We start from the raw sequence: 24,433 nt of genomic DNA, 5'->3' as shown, positions 1-24,433 counted from the left end.
ATAACCCAATAATTTTGAAATTTTTTTTTATTTCACAATTCATCTATTGAAAGTGATTGATAGTTATTTTTGAAATAAACAAACTGTAAAATTATTTTGTATTTAATTTCAATTTTATTAAATTTAAAATTTATATTTTTATTTTTTTTTAATTTAACTAACTAATTAATTAATAAAAAATAAACGTTTAATAAACTTAGAAATAACAAATATTTGTCTATGCTTATCCGATGAAACAGAATAACTTTCGGTAGAGGACAAGACTGATTCCATCTTGTTTCTTAATTCTTTGTTTATAATTGAGAAACTTGAAGGACTTGGGTCCTGAATCAGTTTCCCAGGTAAATAAATGTTTGTTGTCGTTTTTTTTTATAAAAAAAATAAATATTTGGCAAAATTTTTTTGAAAAGTTCCTCGACTTTAATTTTGTCCCACAAAATATCAAAAAAGATCAATAAATAATGATAATTCCGTTCCCATTTTTGTTTGAAAAATGTTATTTATTGTTATTTATTTCGCTTTTTATTGAAAAATAGGATTCATATTTGTTGAAATTATATAGATTTTTAACTTTATTTTGTGATACACTTATGTCAACAATGCATTCCAGCTATTTGAATAAAATGAATTAAATGTTTTTATTTCTTCATTTTCATCTCATCTGTTTGAATGTTCATTCTGAAATTATGGATATTAACAAAGCTTTCATTATTTTTTTTTCATTGAAAGACAAATAATATTTGATTTGCATGAATTATCAAATTTTTTTAAGAAATTTTCAAACAGGAAAAATTCATCAAAACAATACTCGTTGCGTTAGAATAATATCAAAAAGGAGGTGACATAAAGCAATTATTAATGTTATTTAAGAAAATTGTGGAATGAGATTTAATTTTTCAAAATAAATCTCCATTTGTTGCAAACTTTAAATAACAATTTGATCTCATATATGGATTTAAAAAGATAGTATCAAACAAATAGTTTTCATCTCGTTATGTGCCTTTTTCTTCTCCATTCCATTTTGAATAAACGCATCACGAAAGGTTTACTGCTTTAATCTTTTCAAATTGTACGATAAAATCTGGTTTTCTCGACTCATCCATCATTATGATACGAATGTGGATGCTGTAAGTGCTTCTGGTAAAAATTCTGGCTGACGTGATGGGATATATCTCATCAAGCTCCTTGTGGCCGGGGCAGCGCAGCAGTCGTCTCTTCTCTCAGCACTTTCGTCTTCTTCGCCATCTTCAACTTGAACAGCATGTAGGTAACATCCGCCATTCCAATGGCAGGGAAACGAATAGATGAAGGCGGAATGGGTCGGGCAGTCATCACCATCAGCAGCAGCGCCTGCGATTGACCATTCGGATACGTCGGCTGTGACGGTGTTATTCACATCTGCAGCAGTGACGGACGATATCGAGAGGCGTCTGTGGATTGTGATGCCAGAGGCAACTGGTGTGTATGCAAATCACAAGAAACCATCACTGCGGTTACAACGAGCTCCACGAGGTTATGCTGAGGCGCGGTGTGCAGTGCTGTTTGTACGGAGACGTTGTGTGTGCTTACGGTATGGAACTTTCGGAGATGCTTTCTGTTGCGCTGGTGACGCCGCTTCCGTCGCTTGCAGCATTAGTAGGAACGAAGTCGGGGAGCAAGCGGATCTTTGCAGCAGCAAATGTGAATGCGTTCCCGTCGATCTACGATCTGTTTGACCCGTCGCTGCTGCCGTTGGATATAGCTGCAGTCGAGGCGTGTGAGTGACGCTGGACGACGAAGTGATGGGGCGAGGGATTGCAGTGTGTGAAGTGGGGGAGATTGTGGAGAAGGGGCTGTCGGCAGCGGGGCTGAGGATGGAGGATGTGGTTCTGTCACCAGCAGCGATTGCACTGTTGGAGCTTGAGGAGCGAAAACAAGTGGAGGAAGGAGAACGATTCAGCAGGAGAAGCAGATGAGTATTTGATTATTTCTGCAACGAAAAGTTTTATTGAAATGATTATTTCTGTGAAGCTGTTATAAAAAAATGAGCGAATGATTTGTTAATAAATGAGGAAAAAGACAAATCCTATGAAGAAGCAAGGGGAAAATGTTGTTTGATTTATACGGAGTGATAAAAAGAAGAAGAGGTTGAGGAGGAAGAGTGAGGAAAAATTGAGTGCAGATAGAATATTGGAGTGCCGTGGTTGTTCAATCTGGTTGAGGGCTGACGAGCAGTGCCCTGACACAAAAAGGCAATCAGCGAATGATGCGTGTGCTCATAAAAAACTGGCAGACTTTTGATGTGCTTGGCGAGCTGAACATGCAGCTGTCATGAAGCCGTGCTAAGATGCAGGTGAAATGGTGGAGATACAGCTGAGGAACAAAGCCAAAGAGGAATCTGGTTCTGGGGCCATGCGAGATCCTCGTGTTGAATGGGACAGAGAGTGAAGCAGGGATGAAGCAGGTCGGTGTGGAAGACTTGGCGGTTATGTTTTTCGAACTTGTTGAGTGGTTCGAGCACAAAGCAGAGGAGAACGAATATGTGTGTGGTATCTTTATCTGCCAGGATGAGTGGATCCGACTTGCAAATGTACACATTGTGATGCAGCCGCAGCCACTGTGCTGTGGAAGGACAGTATCGGTTGTGATGGAGAACAGATGACTCGGAGAAAGTGAAGTTTACAACGGAGAAGGAAATTGAGGTTGTATGTCGGAACAGAGAAGGAGCAGCAGGTAATGCGAAAAAGATTCTAAGCAATTGTTCAGCGATGCTGTCAGTGCATACGTTTGAGAGTGTGCTTGATGTGGCGTCTGATGCGGACACACAGCTGACTTGGCTAGGTGAGTGAATGGAGGCAGAGGTGCAGAAGGAGAAGTGTCATGTCATTCAACACGTCAGACAATAGGCTCGGTGTCGAAGAGTTGTTTATTCAGATAAGACAGTCAAATGCTGAACAGACGATAGGGGAATGCGGCAGTGATGCTTCGTACGCTATTTCAAACTGACCATGCTTTCTCAGCGATTGTTCAAATGGATGCTTCCATAGCATTGAATATGGCAGCAGAGGATGTGGATTACAACTTTGTTTCTTCTTCTCATCTTTCTTCTTCTTCTTCCAATTCCATTGAATCTTCTTCTTCTTCTTCTTCTCTTCCTCCTTCTTTTATTTCTTCTTCTCTGACTGCTTCTTTCCCATCAAATTCTTCTTTTTTTTTTCTTTTCCTTCTTCTTCTTCTTCTTCTTCTTCTTCTCATTCATTTGTTTCCTCTTCCTCTTCTTCTTCTTCCTCTTCTTCTTCTTCCTCTTCTTCTCATCCTCAAACTATTCTTCTTCTCCCTTCTGCTAATCTCCCTCCTCTCATTCCCAACACATCCCCTTCTTTCCATCGCATTGACTTATCTTCTGCTTCTACTTCTTCTTCTTCTCTCCTTTTATCAAAGAATATTCTCCAGTTAAAGATTCGATCATCCAACTGCATAAAAACATGTTTGATGACCATAATGCATTGAAAGCAGCATCAATTTCTGTGTTTGCGAAGGAGAAGAAGGAGAAGAAGAAGAAGAAGAGGAAGAAGATGAAGAGGAAGAAGATGAAGAGGAAGAAGATGAAGAGGAAGAAGAAGGATTCGAAAGAAGAGGATGAATGATTCGTCTGTTGTATGTCAATATCATTCGAATAATCCGAACCTCGGTGTCTGTGTGAAAAGAAGATGATTCAAGAAGTTGTCTAATCAGATATTTCAGTAGAAGATGAGTCGAAGACGAGCTTTGTGACTGAAATGATCAACTATCTATTTGCGAGTGGAATAATATTTTGTCATTTTCAATCAAAAGCAATACACAAAAAGGGGATTTCTTTGAACAATATCAATACAAGAAAATAGCTTGAAACAAACCGATGTATTCCATTTCCACTCAAGAAGCTGAAATAGAGTTGATACAACCACATCAAACAATTTCCAGCGAACAAAAGAATCATCGGTATCTTCATTGCCCCCGATTCTATTTGTGATCTGATTCAGCAACTCCCCCTTTTTCTTTCCCCATTCGCCAGCTCGTTCATCTTCTTTTGCTCTTTGACTTGGACGCCTGACTGTAAATTCAGACTTTTTATTCTTTTTAAAGCCATCACAGGCAATCATTTCATATTTCCATTCATAAGTTTGAACGAAAAGGCAACCGAGAAAATAACAAATTGAAAAAGCTGTAAACGATTAAAAAAAGAAGCTCAAGCAAAACAATACCTGACGAAATTCAATATTTTGCGATTGCAGTTCAGCTCCAAGTACAATCAGACATCTGTAAAGAATTAAATAACATCTCTGGCAAAGCTGTTGATTAAGAAATTCTGTTTCAGATTCTGTTTTAATCCGGAGCAAATTTTAATTATAACGTTAACGCTGATCATAGCATGAACAAATTCTGCAATGCCTCTGTTTCAAGAAAGATTTTTCCAAATGACATCAAGATAATTGGGGCTGCCAAATAATTTTTTTATCACCAAAGAATTATTTGAAAATTCACACTTTGCTTTTGCAAATTCAATGTTATCTCTATAAAACTTTGTTTCTAAAAACGATGATAAACTTTCTGTAAATACAAAGTCCTCCATTAAAGAAATAAATAAAAAATTTTAAAAAATAAACTGTAAAAATATTCCGCGTCAAATTTTTATCAAATTTGTAAAAACACAATAAGTCAATAAATTCATGGCATATTCAAAAAAACAAAGTGTTAAATTCACCCACAAGAACGAACAAAAACAAATAAAAAAATCCTATTGATTCGAAAAATGTTTCTTAGTGATCCAAGGAAGAACTGTGTCCATATCTGTTCCCACCTCACGCACAGCCGGTTTTGCTTCTTCACGAGAAAATTCATATGGGCAAAGCTCGTCAATAATCTAAATTATATCATGCATTGTTAAACGATTAAAAAATTCAAAAAATTTATTCCTTTAAAAGCTCAATGAAAATGATTCTAGCGTCTAATTCCTCTTCTGCAAAAGCACGGCTCTGCGGAACCCACTGCCCCTGCTGCTGGCTGATAGGTGAAAATTGCATAAATGGAGGATGAAGCATGGAAGGCTGTGCTTGAGGTTGGCTTCCAGTTTGAGAAGTTGCAGAATCAGTTGAGCCAAGTAGTTGGAAAAGATTGCTCGAAGAAGGATTGCTTGAATTTGAATTTGAATTTGAATTTGAATTTGAAGCAGAAGCAGAAGCAGAAGAAGAAGAAGAAGAAGAAGAAGAAGAAGAAGTTACAGAAGTTTAATTAGCATTGGGGCGTGATGAAGATTCCCTTTCATGTGCTCTCAGAAGATGAGTTGATGATTGTGTTCCAGATTCTTCTCTTTCATTTGCTTCTGATCCATCGTCAAAACTCTCATAATATTTCTGACACCTCATCCCTTCTATTTCATCCTCGTCATCATTATCATTATCTTCATCATCCACTTCGAAATCACTCACACAGTCAAGAAGCATGCTATCAGCATCGTGTCCAACATTTTCGTTTTCTATGTTCATTGCTCTAGTCAAATCAAATGGAATGGTTGTAGTTGAAGAAGAAATTGGAGAAGAAGAAGAAGAAGAAGAAGAAGGAGGAGGAGGAGGAGGAGGAGAAGAAGAAGAAGAAGAAGAAGAAGAAGGAAGAGAGGAAGGAGAAGAAGGGGAAAGAGAAGAAGATTGAGAAGATTGAGAAGAAGGAGAAGAAGAAGAAGAAGAAGAAGAAGAAGAATGAGAAGAAGAAGAAGAAGAAGAAGAAGAAGAAGAAGGAGGAGGAGGAGAAGAAGAAGAAGAAGAAGAAGAGAAGAAGAAGAAGAAGGAGAAGAAGGAGAAGTTAATGATGATGAGAGAATGAAAATGGAGCGAAGAAAAAGGGATGATGGAAGAGAGAAGATGAGATTTGATAATTTTGTTTCAACGCTTGTTGTTAACATCGCTGAATTGGATGTTGCACTCGAATCAGAAACTGTCAAACCGCTTTGATCGTCATTCTTCTGATTCATGCTTTTGATCAGAGAAGGCCAATTCATCGCTCATCAAAATCATTCCACACACAACAACTTTCTTTTCTGTTGTTAATCTTGTTAGGGAGTTCTTCATTGTCAAACAAGGAAATCGGACGATTCCACAATGCGAGTGATCGGATGCTTCGATATTGCTCAGAAATATTTCTTCTGGAGTGTGAAGGAGAAAGATACACAGAGGAATGACCACACTGTTGTTTTTATTGTCATATCCTCTCACTTTGTCAACAGAATCAAATGAATCTGAAACACATAAGATATTTTTCGATTTTGCTGTTTCTGCCAAATTGGGAGAGATTACAAAGATATCACTTCCCCACTTGGCTGTGTTTGCGCCAAAAGAGGAAGAAATCTGGAAATTGGGATTGTCTTCCATCAATCGAAGGAGGATGCCTCCCCCTAGTCCATACAATGCTGAGCAATAACACTCATTAATGGTCCCGCCTTTCACTTTCACTTCATTTTCATTCCCAACTCACAACATCATCGATCCTCCTTCAGCCAATGTTGTGCTTCCACACCCTGAACATTCTCTCGAATTCAGATCTTTGTCTATTGTGCCATTGAAAAAACAAATGTTGATTCTCAACTGCAAACTATTCAATAAAAAAAGCATGATTAAATAATCTATTTAAAATTAAATTTATTTGTTAACATTAAATGGAAACCACTAAACTTATCCGATTAACAGTTGCATCGTTTATGTGTGTTCTATCTTCGCAATCATGTTGAGTTCAGGCTCATAAAGCAAAAGAAAAATGCTATTCAAATGAAATTTTGAATTAACATTAAAAATCAAGTTGAATTGGAATAAAAATCGAAACATACCTTGCGCATTTCATTAATAAACAATTGCAAAATGGTTAAATTATGTGAAACACTTTTTCATGGAAAAACTGATATTTGAATTTTGATCAAAAAATTTGATATATAATTTTTTGTGAAAGAGTATTTCTTCTCATAAAGAAGTTTGTCATGAACCAACAAACATCACTGTGAAAATTCAATATTATTATATGAATAATGGAAATGGAGTGTTTGAAAATTAACTTCCATGGGTCATATTTTTGATCTGATGTCACTTTTCAAAAAAATTTAGCCATTTTTAAAACTGTTCAGTGAATAATTAAATTTTTTGTAGAAATTATTGTCGAAATTACGGGTGGAACAAAATTTGGAAAAAGAAAATTTTGCCCCATATTAACTTCATCTTTTTATATTTTCTTTTTATTATTTTTTGTGAAGAACACACATTCACTCGAGAAAACAAGAAAAAATGATATACAAAATAGATGAAAGTATATACTGTGATAATACCAAGAATTTTCAATAAAAATGAACATTTGAAAAGAAGAAAATTATTTGAAATTAAAAATATAAAAAAATTGTCAGGAAAAGAATCAAGCAAGTTTAATTTTTCTTCGTTCGTTGCGAAAAGAAAAAATTACAATTTAACAAAAATTTATCTTTTATTCATTAAACTTATTTAATAAAAAACTTCTGGACTTTCAAATCTAAAATTTTCATTACAAAATAATAATGGAATTCTAAAACTGGTTTGTTATTTTGCAATACTTCTTATTATTGGGTTTCAAAGCTGAAATTCATATCATATTCAAAAATATTTTTCAAAATTATCGAAAATATCCTCAAATAATGTATAATCTGAGTAATATTCTTAACTTGGTAAATTAAACTATTCACAAAATCTTGTGACGTCATCTTTGTATCCTTCTTCTTCCATTTTTTCAAATGCTTCCTTTTTCAAAACTTTTCTTTTCTCTTCTTCCTTTTCTTCTTTCAAATTTTCTTTCAGCTTTTCTATAATATTCAAAAATAAAAAGCAAACAACTCCACATCAAATCGTGATTAAATGTTGGCTGCCAAATCTCCTTCGAAACAACCAACAACCATTCCTTTCAACAAGCCATCAGGTTTCACAACTCTCCTTTCTGTTGCATTTCTCAAGGAATAAATGCAACTGTTGCATATTTCTCGGTCATTAACCAAAACTGCTCGATGTATCTGAATAGAGCAATTTTCAAGCAGAGCAGATACTCGCTTCCATGGTTTGAGCAATAATAAGTATTATCGATTTTAATTATAATATAACAACATATAAGTTCGAAGAGAGTTTATTTCGTAAAATAAACAAAATTTTCAAACCTGTAAAAACAAGAAAATGTTATGGGATAAATCATATGAAAAATGAAAAGTTGTTAAAAACACTTTTTCGATAAAAATAACTTATTTTAAATAAATTAATATTCCATTTTGTATCTTTAAAAATATATTAAAAAATTTTTATCGATGGTCCATATACTTGTAACTTGCCCAACTTTTTAATGGGACTTTTTCCTTTATTGGCACTTTTTTTTGTTTTTGCATGCCAGTCATTCAATAAAGCTTGATGAACCACAACACTAGGGCGAGGGTGTTTATAAAACAAATACATTAAATTACCGGTTTGTTTTTTAAATATTGTTTATTTTTTGTAGAGATACAGCAATTTTTTATTGATTTTGAAGTGACTTTTTTCAGCCGAGGAAGCATTTCACAAAAATAAGAAATCCATTTTTTAAAACTACTTGCATTATCCTTTTAATATTCAAAATCTTAAGTTTAACAACTTGTTTTTTCTTGATTTTTTTCACATTTGTCTATATTTTTTTGAAAAGTGACATCAGATCAAAAATTTGACCCATCGTCATTAAATATTTTTCATTCCGTTTCCATTATTCTCATGAAAAAATGCTTGTTTTGCAATAATGTTTGTTGGTTCATAACAAACTTCTTTATGAGAAAAAATACTGTTTGATAAAAAATTATATATAAAATTTTTGATCAAAATTTATCAGTTTTTCCATGAAAAAGAGTATCACTTGATTGAACTTCTTTGCAATTATTTATAAATGAAATGTCCAAGGTGTGTTTTGATTCTATTTTTTGATAAACTTGATTTTCAATGTTAATTCTAATTTTCATTTGAATAGAGTTTTTCATTTGCATTATGAGCCTGAACTTAACGTAAATGCGAAAATTGAACACACACATTAAACGCATTTGAAAATTTGATAAATTTAGTGGTTAGTATTATATTTAAACAAAAAATTTTTAATTTTTATTTAAAATTTAATCATACATTTTTATTGAAAAGATCGCAGTTGATAATTAACATTTATTTCTTAAATGGCATATAAGATAAAGATCTCAATACTTGTTCATTAACAGGATGTGGAAGCAGAACATCAGCTAACTGAGTGTTGATGATTCTATGTGTTGGGAATAAAAACGAAGTGAAAGTGAAAGGTGAATCTTTCGATGGGTGCTCTTGCTCTGCGTCATATGGATTTAAGGGAGGAATTTTTCTTCGATTATTGAATGAAAAACCAGAATTCCTAATCTCCTCTTCATTTGGAACAAACACAGCCAAGTGGGGAAGCGATATCTTCATCTTTTCACCCAATCTAGAAGAAACAGCAAAATCAGAAAACATCACATGTGTGGAAGCCTCTTTGGATTCTCTTGAGAAAGTTCGAGGATATGACAATGGAAATACGAGTGTGGTCATTCCTCTGTGTATCTTTCTCCTTCACACTCCAGAAGAAATATTTCTGAGCAATATCGAAGCATCCGATCACTCGCATTGTGGAATCGTCCGATTTCCTTGTTTGACAATGAAGAACTCCCTAACAAGATTAACAACAGAAAAGAAAGTTGTTGTGTGTGGAATGATTATGATGAGCGATGAATTGGCCTTTGCTGATCGAAAGCATGAAATTCGAAGAAATGATGAACAAAGTGGTTTGATAGTCCCCGATGCCAGCTAATCATTTAGCTCTGCAATGATAACAGCAGACTTTGAAATGATTCTATTTAAGCTCATCTTCTTTCTTTCATCTTCTTTTTCTTCTTCCTCTTCTTCTCATCTATCTTCTTCTTCTATTTCTCCTTCTCCTTCTCCTTCTTTCTTTTCAACAACTTCCTCCTTCACACTCACAAACAGCACTGTTATTGTATCCTTGCTCCAATTCGAAGAATTACCCTTTTTTCAGATTATCTCAATCATTATCTCCACACTAGCCTGTCACACACAAACATCTGTTAACATTTCTGCAAACGCCGCTTCAATTAAATAATTAGCTCGCTTTATCGCATGCTCGGACTCAAATGGAACAACCGTCATATACTCATATGCATCCCTATCCGCCTCATCTCCTTTTCACCCAAACAGATACAGCGTATAAACCAGGAAGAAACGGCGTTGCTCACTCAGAGCATATAGAAAAAACGCCAAGCGTTGAAATTTATTCTTTCGACGTTCCATCGTTAGCTCCACTAGCTGGAACTTCGCAACTTGTGTTGTCTTTTCCTCATTTCTGCAAAAAGTGGAACTTGCCGTGGAAGCAGCAGCAGCAGAAAAAAAAAAAAAGAAGAAGAAGAAGTGGAAGAAGAAGGAAAAGAAGAATTAGAAACAAAGATCCTCTGCTTTCATTTTCAATGCCATAGAAGCATCCATCGGAACACCGCTGAGAAAGCGTGGTCGGTTAGAAATGGTGTAAGAAGCATCACAGCCGTATTCGCTTTTCATATGCACAGCATTCGACTGTCTTCTCTAAATAAACTCCTCTTCTGTCCCGAGCCTCTTGTCTGACGTGTTGAATAAACCCACCTTCCCTCCTTCTGCACCTCTGCCTCCATTCACTCACACAGTTATATCAGCTGAGTATCCGCATTAGACTATCCATCAGGCACATCTTCAAACGCATGCCCTAACAGCATCGTTGAACAATTGCTCAGAATCTCCTTCGCATTACCTGCTTCTACTCCTTCTCTGCTCTGCCGTGCAGCTTCAATTCCCTTCTCCGTTGTGAACTTCACTTTCACTGAATCATCCACATGCAATATCAAACGAAGCTGTCACTCCACAAAACAGTAGTCGCTGCTTCATCAATGAATGCGCATTCGCAAGGTGGATCCACTCATCCTGACTGATAATGATACTACACACAAACTCGTTCTTCTCCGCTTTGTGCTCAATTCACTCAACATGTGCGAAAAACTTAACCACAAAGTCTTCGGAAATCGCCTGCTTCATCCCTGCTTCTTATCTGTCCCATGCTGCATGAGGATCTCGCAATGCTCCAAAGACAGATTCCTCTTTGGCTTTGCTCCTCAGCTGTATTTTTTCCATTTCATTTCATCTTGACACAGTTTATGGTCAGTGGCATGTTCAGCTCTCCCAGCGCATCCAAAGTCTGCCCGTCTGCAATGATCACAAGCATCATTTGTTGATTGCCTTTTAAGTTAAAGACACTTCTCGTAATTTCTCAACCTAATAGAACAACCACGACACTCCGATCTTCTATTTGCACTCAATTTTCCTTCCATTTTCCTCCTCTTCGTCTTCTTCATCTTATCACTCCTCATTAATCAAACGACTGTTTAACCTTTCTTTTTCATCGGATTAATTTTTTTCCTTTATTATTGTCAAATAATCAACTGATATTTCCACCTATTCCTCAAACTTTCTCCTTTTCATCATCTTCATCCTCTTCATCCTTTTCATCCTCTTCCTCTTCCTCTTCCTTCTCCAAATCATTCGAACCACCCTCTTTTCCTTGCTCCTCATTCATCCCCAATCCATTCACAGACATTTCCACCTGTTCCTCATCTTTCCCCACATTTTCTTCTCTTCCATCTGAAGTTATGTCAAAAGACCCATCTGTTGCTTCCTCTTCTGCTCTCCTGTTCTCCTGTTGGATGCCATTGGATGGAGAAGAACTGCACACTTCTGGTTCAACTGAATGCTGCTTGTATGCGCCCACCTCAGCCTCTGCCTTCACAAACCTCAGCCCACTCAGCCCAAGCGCCTCCACAATCAAAGGCGCCATCGCTTCTTCCAGCTTCCCCCGGTTCTCTTTGATTCTCTCCACAAACTCTCTGTGAGCTGTCGGATACCCACATTTCTCCTCATTCCCATCACCTCCCTCTTTCCCTCCATCTTTGCCTCCATCTTCTTCTCCCTTTTCTTCTCCCTCTTTGTCTCCCTCTTTGCATCCCCTTTCTCCTTCCTCTACTTCTTCCCGCTCCTCCAGCACAGCCAGTGCAATCGCTGCTGGTGACAGAACCACATCCTCCATCCTCAGCCCCGCAGCATCCAACCCTTTCTCCACAATCTCCCCCACTTCACACACTGCAATCCCTCGCCCCATCACTTCGTCGTCCAGCTTCACCACCACACGCCTCGACTGCGGCGATCGCGACACCAGCCGCGCTATCGCCGACGGCAGCAGCGACGGGTCAAACAGATCGTAGATCGACGGGAATGCATTCACATCTGCCGCTGCAAAGATCCGCTTGCTCCCCGACTTCGTGCCCACCGACGCTGCAAGCGAAGGAAGCGGTGCCACCAGCGGAACCGAAAGCATCGCTGAAAGCGCCACATCGTGTGCACACACAACACCCCCATACAGCACCGCCCGCCGAGCCACAACATATCCCCGCAGCGTCTGCAGCGCCCGCGGCGACAGCAGCAGCTGCAGCGACAGCGGCATGTGCCGCCCATACACCCCAGCCGCCTCTGGTACCACAATCCGCAGCCGCCTCTCGATATCGTCCATCGCTCCTGCCGACGTGTATGACGCAGCCACAGCCGACGCATCCGAAGGGTCAATCGCAGGCGCTGATGAAGATGATGGCTGCTCATTCTCTGAAGATTTATTCTCTTCGCTTCTCCGCCTCCGGAATAACGAAGTTGATCGGCGTGCTGCTCCTGTTGAAGAAGACGAGGAAGAAGAAGGTGCTGAGCGAAGAGACGACTGCTGCGCTGCCCCGGCTACAAGAAGCTTTTTCAGATACACCACCACGTCTGCCGGCAGCTCCACAGGTGACACAAACACATCATTTTCATTCGTATCAGAATGGTTGACCAGCCGAAAAAACCTACTTTTTTCATGCTATTTGAGAGGATTATTACAGGATATTTTTACATAATGTGTCAATATAAAATGGAAGGGAGAAGAGAAAGGCACATATTGAGATGAAAGATACTTGAATGGCACAAACTGTTTGAATCTATATTTGAGAAAAATTTGTTTTTTTGAGTTTGGAGCAAATGGTGATTTATTTTGAAAAATAATTCTTCATTCCACAATTTTCTAGAATTATATTTATTATTGGTTCTTGTCAACTCCTTTTTGAATACTTTTCAAACGCCACGAGTATTGTTTTGATAAATTATTCATAATTGACAATATTTTATTAAAAATTCCAGAATTCAAGCGAACATAATTTTCTATACCTTTCAACAAAAATATTATTTAAAATTTAGTTATTATCCATAAATTCATGATGAATATGCGAACAGATAAAATGAAAATGAGGAAATAAAAGCATGAAACTCATTTGATGCAAATAGCTAAAAAGCAGTAGCTCACTTGAGTGTATTACAAAAAAAAGTTAAAAATCTATATAATTTCAACTAATTTGTTATCTGTTTTTCTTAAAATAGCAAAATAAATAACAACAAATAACATTTATAAAACTAAAATGGGAACAGAATTATCATTATTTATTGATCTTTTTTGATATTTTGTGGGACAAAATTAAAGTCGTGGAACTTTTCAAAAAAATTATGACATTTCAAATTTTTATCAACATGCGAATACAGTTTTTAAAATTTCTTTGTTATTAATATTAAGTGTTAAAAAAAAAAATATGATATGAAAAATACTCACTCTGACAAAGAAGTGTGAAAAAGGTTGAACATCATAATTTTCTATATGTATCAAACACATCAAAATAGAATAAGTTTGATCTCAGATCATTCAATGTTGTGACCATTCACCTGTTTGATACATATAGAAAATTATGATGTTCAACCTTTTTCACACTTCTTTGTCAGAGTGAGTATTTTTCATATCATATTTTTTTTTTTAACACTTAATATTAATAACAAAGAAATTTTAAAAACTGTATTCGCATGTTGATAAAAATTTGAAATGTGAAAAAAATCAAGAAAAAACAAGTTGTTAAACTTAAGATTTTGAATATTAAAAGGATAATGCAAGTAGTTTTAAAAAATGGATTTCTTATTTTTGTGAAATGCTTCCTCGGCTGAAAAAAGTCACTTCAAAATCAATAAAAAATTGCTGTATCTCTACAAAAAATAAACAATATTTAAAAAACAAACCGGTAATTTAATGTATTTGTTTTATTAACACCCTCGCCCTAGTGTTGTGGTTCATCAAGCTTTATTGAATGACTGGCATGCTAAAATAATAAAATGTGCCAATAAAGGAAAAAGTCCCATTAAAAAGTTGACCCTAATTTGAATCATTGCTTGAACATATGGGTGATTCTTTTTGAAAAGTCACAAATGTTTAATTTACAAATAAATCAAAAATTTCACATTTTGCTCAAATTTTTGTTAACATACACCAAACTTCACTAATATAAAATCCATTTCTGGATAATGTTATTTCAAATATTCTTAAGGAGATTTGTGAGCTGAAACAAAAATTTGAGCAAAATATGAAAATTTTGAAATATTTGAAAATTAAACATTTGTGACTTTTCAAAAAGAATCACCCAAATGAGGAAAAACAAATAAATATCCATTTTCAGTTCAAAATCTGGCTTGTTAATCAATTTGACCAACGTTGAATAGCAAACAAAAATGGCTATTTTTGTGAAAAAATAAATGAATTCAGATTAAAACTTGATTCTTTTGTTTTTTGCACTTGACATGTGAAACAAGAAAGAAATTTTGCAACAACTGACACAGGTGACGGACTAAACATTTGGGTGATTCTTTTTGAAAAGTCACAAATGTTTAATTATCAAATAAATCAATAATTCTATATTTAACTCAAATTTCTATTAATATGCCCCAAACTTACCAAATATGAAATCCATTATTTGATAATGCTATTTCATGCATTCTGAAAAAGATTCGTTAGTGGAAACAGAAATTTGAGTTAAATATGAAATTTTTGATTTATTTGAAAATTAAACATTTGTGACTTTTCAAAAAGAATCACCCATTTTTTTGTGATCAACACCTTTATTTTCATATTTGAAAATTCATTTTATAATTTTTTTGCGAAAAAAGAAAAATATAATTCTTGCCCTGGGTGACGTGAAGAAAAAAGTTCGTCACGTCCGTCACCAATTTTCCACTTCAATTAAAAAAAAATAAATAAATAAATAAAAAAATAAAATAAAATAAAAAAAAAAATAAAAATAAATTTTTTTTTCACCTTATTTGAATAAAAGTTTATTCAACTTGAAATTATTTATATATTTTTTTCAATTTTTATTTGAGATCACAAAATCCCATTTTCTTATAATTGAAAAATGAAACTGTTAATTTCTTTGAGATGACAAGTGTTTGTCCCAATTCATAAAGGCAGAGGCTGAATTCTCATTGTTGAAAAAAATGCATATATTCCTTATGGATAGTCAATTGCTTTTCTTAACACATAAGCTCATTCAAAAAGAATGATAAAAATTTTGCTTTTTTTTGGATTCAAATTTTCCAAGTTGCGATAAACGGGTAACACGAAAATTCTCTCCGGTTTGTTGTGAAAATACGTTTGAATTCCTCATCATAGTGATTTATTCAAAAAAAAAAACTTTTCAAATTTGTTTTCGCAGATGGAAGATTTTGATGAGGATGAAAAAAAAAACAGAAAACATTTTTAAGTTTTGGATTTAATTAATGAGGATAAATTTTTTTCAGTTTTCGCAAAGCTGCTCAACAGAATGCAGAAAAAGATTAAAGAAAGGAAAATATTCACCAGAAAATTCAGTCGTGATATTGAAGGTTGGTGGATATAATAAAATAATGAAGAGGATCCTTAATCGTAGCTTTCATTTTTTCTGAGTTGAACTGAAGAGTTAAAAAGAATGATTGCTGATGAAACTGAGAAGAAAGAAGAGAAAGAGGGAAAAGCAGGTGTCTGATCTTTGCGAATGCCATGTTTCTCTGAGTCGAAACTACCCGCCTGGATTGCTTTCGATTTGTGTGTCTTGCCTTGTGAATACTTTGTTGAAGAAAGAGGAAGAGGAGGGGGCACAAACAGAAGTGGATATGGCTTTGCTGAGTTTGAGGCGTATAAATTACATTCAGGTTTGAAACATTTTTTTTGATTGTAATTTTTGTTTCTTTCCAAAAAAATAGAAATAATATGGAATAAACGACAGAAAGAGAAGTATCCCTGAAGGAGCTGGCGGAAATCATGGAGTATCATCCAGAGCACATCAATCTTGCTGGGCTTGTGTGTGTCGATCAGCTTGGGAGTTTTTGATTAGCTATATTTATCTGCGATGGATCATTGGAAGCAGTCACTGCGAATGAGCCTGATTTTTGGAAGGAGGCAGCAAAGGAATTGGAAATGAGAGAGAGAGAGAGAGAGAGAGAGAGAGAGAGAGAGAGAGAGAGAGAGAGAGAGAGAGAGAGAGAGAGAGAGAGAGAGAGAGAGAGAGAGAGAGAGAGAGAGAGAGAGAGAGAGAGAGAGAGAGAGAGAGAGAGAGAGAGAGAGAGAGAGAGAGAGAGAGAGAGAGAGAGAGAGAGAGAAGAAAGAAGATGATGATGATAATGAGAAAAAGAGATTCTTTCGAAGAGATGGCTGCGAGCATTGGAGTCTTTCTAGTACTCATGCGCATTGTGGAACAAAAAATATCAGGGCCTATCAACAGTGTAGCTGTAGCAATTGGAGCAGCGAAGGATAATAAGAGAGGAATTTGGAAGGAATGGATTTGTTTTATTCTATGGAGCAACGGATGGCAGATTGATAGAAACTGAAGGGTTAATGAAAGGTAGAGCCATCGATTGCATATTGGAAGGAGTCGTTCAATTAGAAGTTGGATGCACTCAGATTGATGTTTGTTTATCGATTCTCGAAATTATTTGCGATGTATTGAGGAACAAGAAAGAATAAGACAACAGCGAAATTAAAAGAAAAGCGATGAAGAGAGAAGTTTGGCTGAACAAAAGGAGGAAAAAAGATGAGAAGATGTCATGATGAGTTTTCATGAAATATTTGATTACAACTTAAAGACTATTATTATTGATGTGAATTATCGTTGGATATTTCTGATCGACATGTGAACATTGGATGAAATGAAATGATATTTATTTCATATCTCTTAATTTCAGTTTTTCTTGTTGTTGTGTCATTACACCAAACTGAAAATAATATGACTAAAAGTCTTTTGCAATAGTTATATTAAATATCATGTTTTCAAAATAAAATAAATAGAAAAACGGAACGATAAAACTTTTTTTGACTTTTCTTTCTCTTCTTTCCAATTTCAGAAGTTTTCCGCTCATGATCTGTGTCACATCATTCTGAAAAAAAACACAATTATCCATTCATTAATTCGATAGCTCCAGCAGCTTGTTTTGAGCTATTTTCTGAAAATTTGTGCAGCTTAAACAACTTTATTTCATTAGCTTTAAGCATGAAAACCTTTAACAATGCCAGAAGAGTGTATATGTCTGAATATAAAATATTTTCTAGGTAAATTAACGATGTTGAGAAGCTTTAACAGCATTAAATAATCAAAATGCAAATTATAAAACAAGCAAAACAATCAAATTTCAAATTTTGACATTTCAAATTGCATCTCTTTTATAAAATAAGTGAAAATCATTACAAAAGTTCAAAAAAAGATAATTTGCTAATAAAACGCTTGACAGTTCCAAATTTCACACATTTTATTATTATATCAATGTTACACAAAATCACAATTTTACAAAACATTTTTGCTTTTGTGTCAATCTATATCAAAATCTTCTATTAACTAATGTGCTTGATTGTTGATTATTTCAGTTGTATTTATCCATCAATGGAGTTTGAAAATTAGTCGTATCTGTATAAATCCTTTAACGAGTTCAATTCAAATAAACTTTATTAATTGAACTTATATTGTTGATGCTGCGTTTCATCTTAAATATTGGAATGAGTTTGTTATTCTCTCTGGACTTTATCATTTTCAACCTTATGATTGAAGTCTAACAAAAAAATCATGAAAGAAATAAACTTGGAAAACTTTGTTCACATTTATTCCATATTATGTATTTCATAATTAACTTTTGGGTGGAGGGGAGGAATGTGCTATCTTTAGTTTCAATTTTGTATTTTTTTTTTGTTTCTTTCATCAAAATTGGAAAATCGCTAAAATGCAATAATATGTTATGGGTGTTTGATTCTGAAAAATTAAATGAAAACATTTTTGAGATTTGGCTTACATGTTTTGCTATTCTTCTTCTTCTTTTGTATTTTTCGAATAAAAAACATGAAAGTGACGTCAGTGACGTCAGTGAAGTCAATGACGTGTCCAAATTCCTATTCTGCCAATCACGTCAGAGAAAAACATATTATGGCAAATTTGATTTGGAAAATTATAGAAAATATTTTTTGATAATTAAATTATTGAAAAACTTATATATATAAATATTGGTTTTTTATTGTGACGTGGAAATTTTTGTCACTTCCGTCAAAAATAGAAAATATCACGTCAGAAGTAACCACATCACCCAGGGCTAGATAATTCTCCAATTAAGTGAGATTATATTTGGGTGATTATTTTTTGACGTAATAAAAAAAGATCAAAAATCGAAAAAAAATAATCTCTTGTGGTATTTATTGTGGGCTTTTGAGACAAGCCGACATACAAAAATGGTTTCGACAAATCGTCCGACATGAAATACATTTCAAAATTGATTTTAAATATTTTTATTCATTCACCATAAAGAAGGATTTTTTTAACAATTGGTTGTTTAATAATTTTCATCCTTTGTTAATAATAAATAACTATTACATTTATTTTTAACAAAGGATGAAATATTTAATGGGTTTTTGACAAATCAATTCGACAAAGATCTGTTCCGATCTGTCTGGATCATTCGGATCTCAAGATCTGTCGTGTTGAATCGAAAAAAAATGTCCGAAATGGATGATGGTTTTGTTTTTGAATTTCCAGACGAGTTGAGAAGATGCTTATCTATTCAACAAAAAGTTTGTTAAACATTAATTTTCATTTTAATTCTCATTAATTTATAATATTAATGTTTTCATGCAAAGCGAAAAGCGTTTTCAGATAAAATTAATGCATAAAAAGAAAAAGGATGTTCATTTGTCACTTTGATATGCACTAAATTCACAAACAATGGAAAATGTTTGTTTTTCAAATTTTTATTTTGGATCATAAATATTTTGATAGAATTTGCATAATTTTAAAAGATTATCTTCTCCCCCAACAACACAAAAGAAGAAATTGATAAAACACATTTCGAAGTTAATAACAATTCCTTTTGAATTGCGTATCCTCCAGTTTCTCCTGATGGATCACTGAAAAAAGATGGGCATGTTTACTAACTATGTCCAAATAGCAAACATGGAATAAACTGTGGCTTTTCTGGAAGAAAAAACACAGAACGTGTTAAAAATCATTTATGCTTTTTAACAAAAGAATCTTCAATGTTATCTTTTTTAAAGCCAAAGCCTTTTGTTCCAATTTAATCAAAACCTCCAAAAAAAGTCCAAAAGATTATTAATTCCAATTTTCATATTCTCATTTAGCAATTCTTTTATCTTATCAGCCATTGCAATATAGCTTTTTTATCTGCTTATTCTTCTGAATTTAACACATTCATTTCTACGTTAATTCGACTTTCTCAACAAAATCTTTCTTTGTCTTCAGAAACCATTTTTCCATCTTTAACCAGTAGGAAACTATCATTGCTCATCAAAGACGAAAACTTGAGAAAAGGAAAAGAACGAAATGAAGCTATCAACAACACAATAGTCTGTGCCATGATGGACGGAGGAGTTATTGCTGGAAAAAAGTTAACAATAGTTTCAGTTGTTCCCTCGAATGATAATGGAAAACGAGTTTTTTGAATCCTGAACAATGCATGTTTCACAGCTGCTGATTACACAAAATTGGCACATTCTATAAAGATAGAAGTTCTCGATGTGAATGGAGAGGTCAGCAGATTTTGCTCAGATGGATAAAAACCACACATGCTAGCGAAACAAAATCTGTTATAGGATACGACTATTTGTGAAACTCAGCAAAATGAATATCAAACTCCACCATTTTTTATTTACTGCACAAATCATTTAGTCAATCTGATTATTACCCTTTTTTTTTCCGAAAACAAATTCTTGAGACAACTAAAAGAGACCATAATTACGATATCCAAAGGCTACAGGAAAACATCAACGAAAAATCCAACAAATCCTACGTGCTCTTGCTTTGTCAAAATAAGGTGGCTCTGCTGACACAACTTTTTTTTCTTATGTCAATTGCAAATATACATCAATTTCTGAGTTTTTTGGTGGTATTTCTATTTTTGATGTGATCAGATGTGGCATATTACTGTTTCCTTTCAGAGAACTGCAACTATTGCTCGAGAACGATGACACGAAACTGGGATCTGTTTTTCTTCTCACACTTAAAACGTTTGTTCAATATTTTTTAATGATTTATCTCGATAATTTTTCTGATGAAAATTAGCTTGTTTGTGTTTACCATTTGATGATTTGATTACAAAATTGTTTCCTTGCTGGAGAACGAAAAAACAAATTGGCGTTGGCTTTTTCTTTAACACCAATTGGAGTGAGACTTTACCATCGAAGCTCATTTGTGATCTCCTTTACATCGAAGCTTAATTCTCTTAAAGATGAATTCACTCAATTTATCAAATCATCAGAAAAATTATCGCCTCTTTCATCAACGCATCCTGCTGTCAACACTCTGAAGACACATTCACAAATAACGCAAAATTCATTTCTCAGCTCTTCTTCTTCAACATCATCGATAACACCTGTTTCTATTTTAACAATTTCTTGTGCTCAACAAGAGAATATGAAAATTCCTTCACGTCAAGACACAGCAAAGGACAATTGTGCAAACAGTATTTTTGTGTCAAATCAACAATTGCAGAATTCTTCCACATTTGAAAAACCAACATTTATTTTACCAACACAACAGATAAATTTCGGATCTCCTTTATCTGTGAATGCATTTCATTATTCGCTTCAACAACTTGAAACGAAAATAGAAAAAAAGGAAAAAGAATCTGCATCTGTTTCATCTGCACGAACACCAGCACCAGATATTACATAGTCAATATTTTCACCATCAAGTTCTATTTTGAACAACGAAATTCTTTTCAAATTGATCAATTATGTGACAAATAATTAATCAACAAAAGATTCAAGCGATTAGCCGAATGATGATTTACAGAATCAGCTTATTTTTGAAACGTTAGGGATAATAGATGATGACACTGAAAATGAATACGATGAATTCAATGAAAAGACAGAATCAACAACCATTCCAAAGAAACGATTTGTATATAATACAAGAAACTCTTGTGGATCAATTGAAAGTCAACAAGTTGCCAATTGCAATTCATCAACTGAAGAAAGTTCAAGTGTTTTCAATCATTCTTCTAATGAAAATATCGTTGACGAACTGTTTTTACTTGGATCGAGTAAACAACTACCAACAGATGATTTAGAAAATTCAGATGAAAGGACCAAAGTATTATCAACAATTCTAAAGAAAATTTCAAGTGATTGATTACCTCGAATCAAAAGCGGATTTTGCGATTATGCAAATTCTGTTCTTTTTTCCATGAACTCCGATATAAGAAAGCAGATAATTTCTTTGCATTCTTCAAATTTTATTTGTTGTGATCAATCTATTTTTCAAGACAAATGGATGTTTTATTACTACGTAATAGCAAAGCAAGGAGTTTTGCCAAATATTTATACCAATTTGTCATATGCATTGATTACATCGCCCTGTAGTGAGGCATCTTTCGAGATTCCTTTTTTCAAGGCTAAAAAGAATCTGTGGTGATCGAAGGCATTCACTTTCTTTGGAATCGTTAAATTCTCTTTTTTTGTTATAAGGAATAAACTGATAATAAACAATAAAGAGCATGCAATGAATCTGAACTGGTTTGGAATAATTTATAATTTTCTATATTTATCTGTTTTATTTATTCCTTGTGTTGTGCGAGATTTGTTAGGTATTTGTTGTGTATTATCAGTTTTGTTAATTAAACATTTTACAACTTTTCATAGGTTTCCTTGAAAAGCGGTGAAAGACAAGCATATGCACAAGGTTGACAAAGAAACAGATATCAAAAACTGTTATTTAACAATACTATATGGGGCAAAATATTTCACTTCAGGAATTCTATTGAAAAATTATGCGCTTTTTATTGACTTTTCAATATCAAAAAGCACAATAAAAATGTGTCCATTTTTTGATAATAAAAAAATGCAGCAATTCTTTATGTTTTGATTTCAACGACGCCTGTTTAAGGAGATGAAATTCGAATTTATTTTGAAATCTGAGAAGGGGAAATAAAGTTATGAGTGGAGAAATTTTTTTGTTCTTTGTGTAAAAAAAGAGAGATATGGTAAACCCGCTATGGATCCATCTTGATGAGGTCAATCATTATTATCTATTTATGAATATCTGGTAGTTGTTATCATCTTGTATTATAAGTTGAATAGGTAATGATAATGAGATAGAGATCGAGGGTTATTGCTGATGCTCTTAGGGGTTTCTCATGATAAAATATTCAGTGATGTTCTATAAAGATGGTCTATTGATAGGTGTCATCGAGATATATCCATAGCTGATATACCATATCTCCGGGAAGGAGAATTAGCTAAAAGATTAACTGGAACGGAGATGAAGTCTCCTTAGCAACTTCGTTGCGAAGTGTTCAAGTAGGTAAATTAATGGTGAAATTGTGTGACAATTGATGTTTTCGTTGATGAAATACATGAGTTGAATGTTGAACGTGTTATCGTAGATGAAATACATGAGTTGAACATGTGTCGAACGTTGGTGTTATCATTGATGTTATCGTTGGTGAAATCGTAAATAAAAATAATTGATTTTGTTTTTTTGTTTTATCGTAAATGGGTCGAAAGAAGATATACGCAACTGTGGAGGAAGCGAAAGAGGCTCAACAGAAACAAATTAAACAGTTTCAGGAAAAACGTAAAGAAGAAACTAAGTATTACAACGAACATGAAACTGAGAAACAGAAGAAGTTGATTAAGATATTGAGGAGAAAGGTTATCGAAAGTGATGAGTTGTTAGATGAGTTGATGGAAAAAGTTAGTGGCTATTGCTTGAACAAGCTTGATTGGGATAAATGTGTTAATTGATGAAATATGACTGACTATACACGTTTGTTGTACCGTTGATTGTTAAGAACAGTTGACACGTTGATGTTGTAGTTAATTGCCAACAACAACATTTTTGCTTGCACCGGGTTGATGGTGCAGATAATGTGGGTGATGCTGTGGCGTGGAAATGTTGAGTTAAATCTCCGAGCTTATCACCTGCACTGGGTGCACTGGGTGCACCGGGTCAAATATATTCTATAAATAATGTGGGTAAACGGGCAAACTGGGCAAATTGTGTAAAGTGCATTTTATGTGAAAATTAACTGTTTCTGTAAATGTTAGACATTAACGTCAACATCATCTTTCCCCGAAATTGTATTTTCAAAAATAATTCTGTTCCAAAAAAAATTTGTTTTTTTTATTTCTATAAAATTGGCAACCATGAGCAAAAGCATAACCGAAATAATCGGTGAAAACAGCCAAACGGTTCAACTCCTTATTAGCATGGAAGAAAAAATATTGAATGAAAGAATTGATACTAACGTTGTTGATTTATTCAATTATCAAAAGCATGATGGAGGCAGTGGCTCTGTTGTTACTGGAAGAGCAGTATTGGTGAACAAAGTGTCAAATATAACTGTTATCGACATTGACATTAACAAATCGTTAGACGACGAGGCCAAACAATCTGTTAGATCAAAGATATTAAACAAACTGGACGAAGATGATGTTGTTGTTCAGACAGCTTCTGGGGGATTACACATTTATGCAAATACCGATGACTTTTACGCCAACTCCAACAGAATGATTATATGTTACACTTGCGATGAATTTGATGTAGATATCATGGCATCATTGGATGAGGGCAAACGACCATAAATAGTGTTAATAAACACTAAAGTGCGTATGGATCATCGATCAAAGACAAATGTTTATCAGCTTGTAAGAGGTTCGTTTGACTTAGCAATTACACGAAATGTTAATGATATATTGAACGATCTCTCATTGAAACTGTATATAAAAACATCTGATGAAATAGATAATATTGTTAAATTAGATAACGACAATGACAATATCAGTGACGAGTTAGCTAATGTTTTTGTCAACGGGTTGGAGTGTTTTGTTATACATAACGATGGGGGAAATATGCCAATCAACAGAGAAATCACGTTTTTCACACTGTTTCAAGCAATTAATTCATTACCGAATGAGCATATCGAATTAGCTTACGACAGAGTACAAAACAGTG

General features: G+C 34.2%; 6 protein-coding genes across 6 annotated transcripts; 4 read left to right on the top strand and 2 right to left on the bottom strand.

Annotated features, from left to right (window-relative positions):
- Positions 1–1,304: 1,304 nt before the first annotated feature.
- Positions 1,305–1,764, top strand: MONOS_11109 (uncharacterized protein; the record flags this gene model as incomplete). Its single annotated transcript, XM_067863615.1, has 2 exons — positions 1,305–1,544; positions 1,588–1,764. 2 exons carry the CDS (start codon positions 1,305–1,307, stop codon positions 1,762–1,764), a joined length of 417 nt encoding a protein of 138 aa, XP_067735383.1.
- Positions 1,765–2,434: 670 nt separating this feature from the next.
- On the top strand, positions 2,435–2,641 carry MONOS_16984 (uncharacterized protein; the record flags this gene model as incomplete). Its single annotated transcript, XM_067869862.1, has 1 exon — positions 2,435–2,641. The coding sequence occupies one exon, from the start codon at positions 2,435–2,437 to the stop codon at positions 2,639–2,641; it is 207 nt and encodes a 68-aa protein (XP_067735382.1).
- A 2,287-nt stretch (positions 2,642–4,928) lies between these two features.
- Positions 4,929–5,504, bottom strand: MONOS_11110 (uncharacterized protein; the record flags this gene model as incomplete). Its single annotated transcript, XM_067863617.1, has 2 exons — positions 4,929–5,151; positions 5,380–5,504. The coding sequence occupies 2 exons, from the start codon at positions 5,502–5,504 to the stop codon at positions 4,929–4,931; spliced, it is 348 nt and encodes a 115-aa protein (XP_067735381.1).
- Positions 5,505–11,408: 5,904 nt separating this feature from the next.
- On the bottom strand, positions 11,409–12,630 carry MONOS_11111 (uncharacterized protein; the record flags this gene model as incomplete). The annotated part of the gene is made up of 1 exon (XM_067863618.1): positions 11,409–12,630. One exon carries the CDS (start codon positions 12,628–12,630, stop codon positions 11,530–11,532), a length of 1,101 nt encoding a protein of 366 aa, XP_067735380.1. The 3' UTR covers positions 11,409–11,529.
- A 3,355-nt stretch (positions 12,631–15,985) lies between these two features.
- Positions 15,986–16,602, top strand: MONOS_16983 (uncharacterized protein; the record flags this gene model as incomplete). Its single annotated transcript, XM_067869861.1, has 2 exons — positions 15,986–16,142; positions 16,325–16,602. The coding sequence occupies 2 exons, from the start codon at positions 15,986–15,988 to the stop codon at positions 16,600–16,602; spliced, it is 435 nt and encodes a 144-aa protein (XP_067735379.1).
- Positions 16,603–23,688: 7,086 nt separating this feature from the next.
- Positions 23,689–24,063, top strand: MONOS_11112 (uncharacterized protein; the record flags this gene model as incomplete). The annotated part of the gene is made up of 1 exon (XM_067863619.1): positions 23,689–24,063. One exon carries the CDS (start codon positions 23,689–23,691, stop codon positions 24,061–24,063), a length of 375 nt encoding a protein of 124 aa, XP_067735378.1.
- Positions 24,064–24,433: the final 370 nt, after the last annotated feature.

This window comes from Monocercomonoides exilis (genome assembly GCF_001643675.1).
Source record: "Monocercomonoides exilis strain PA203 chromosome Unknown scaffold3-2548433, whole genome shotgun sequence".
NCBI classification, from domain to species: Eukaryota; Preaxostyla; order Oxymonadida; family Polymastigidae; genus Monocercomonoides; species Monocercomonoides exilis.
This window is presented reverse-complemented; position numbering and strand designations above follow the sequence as displayed.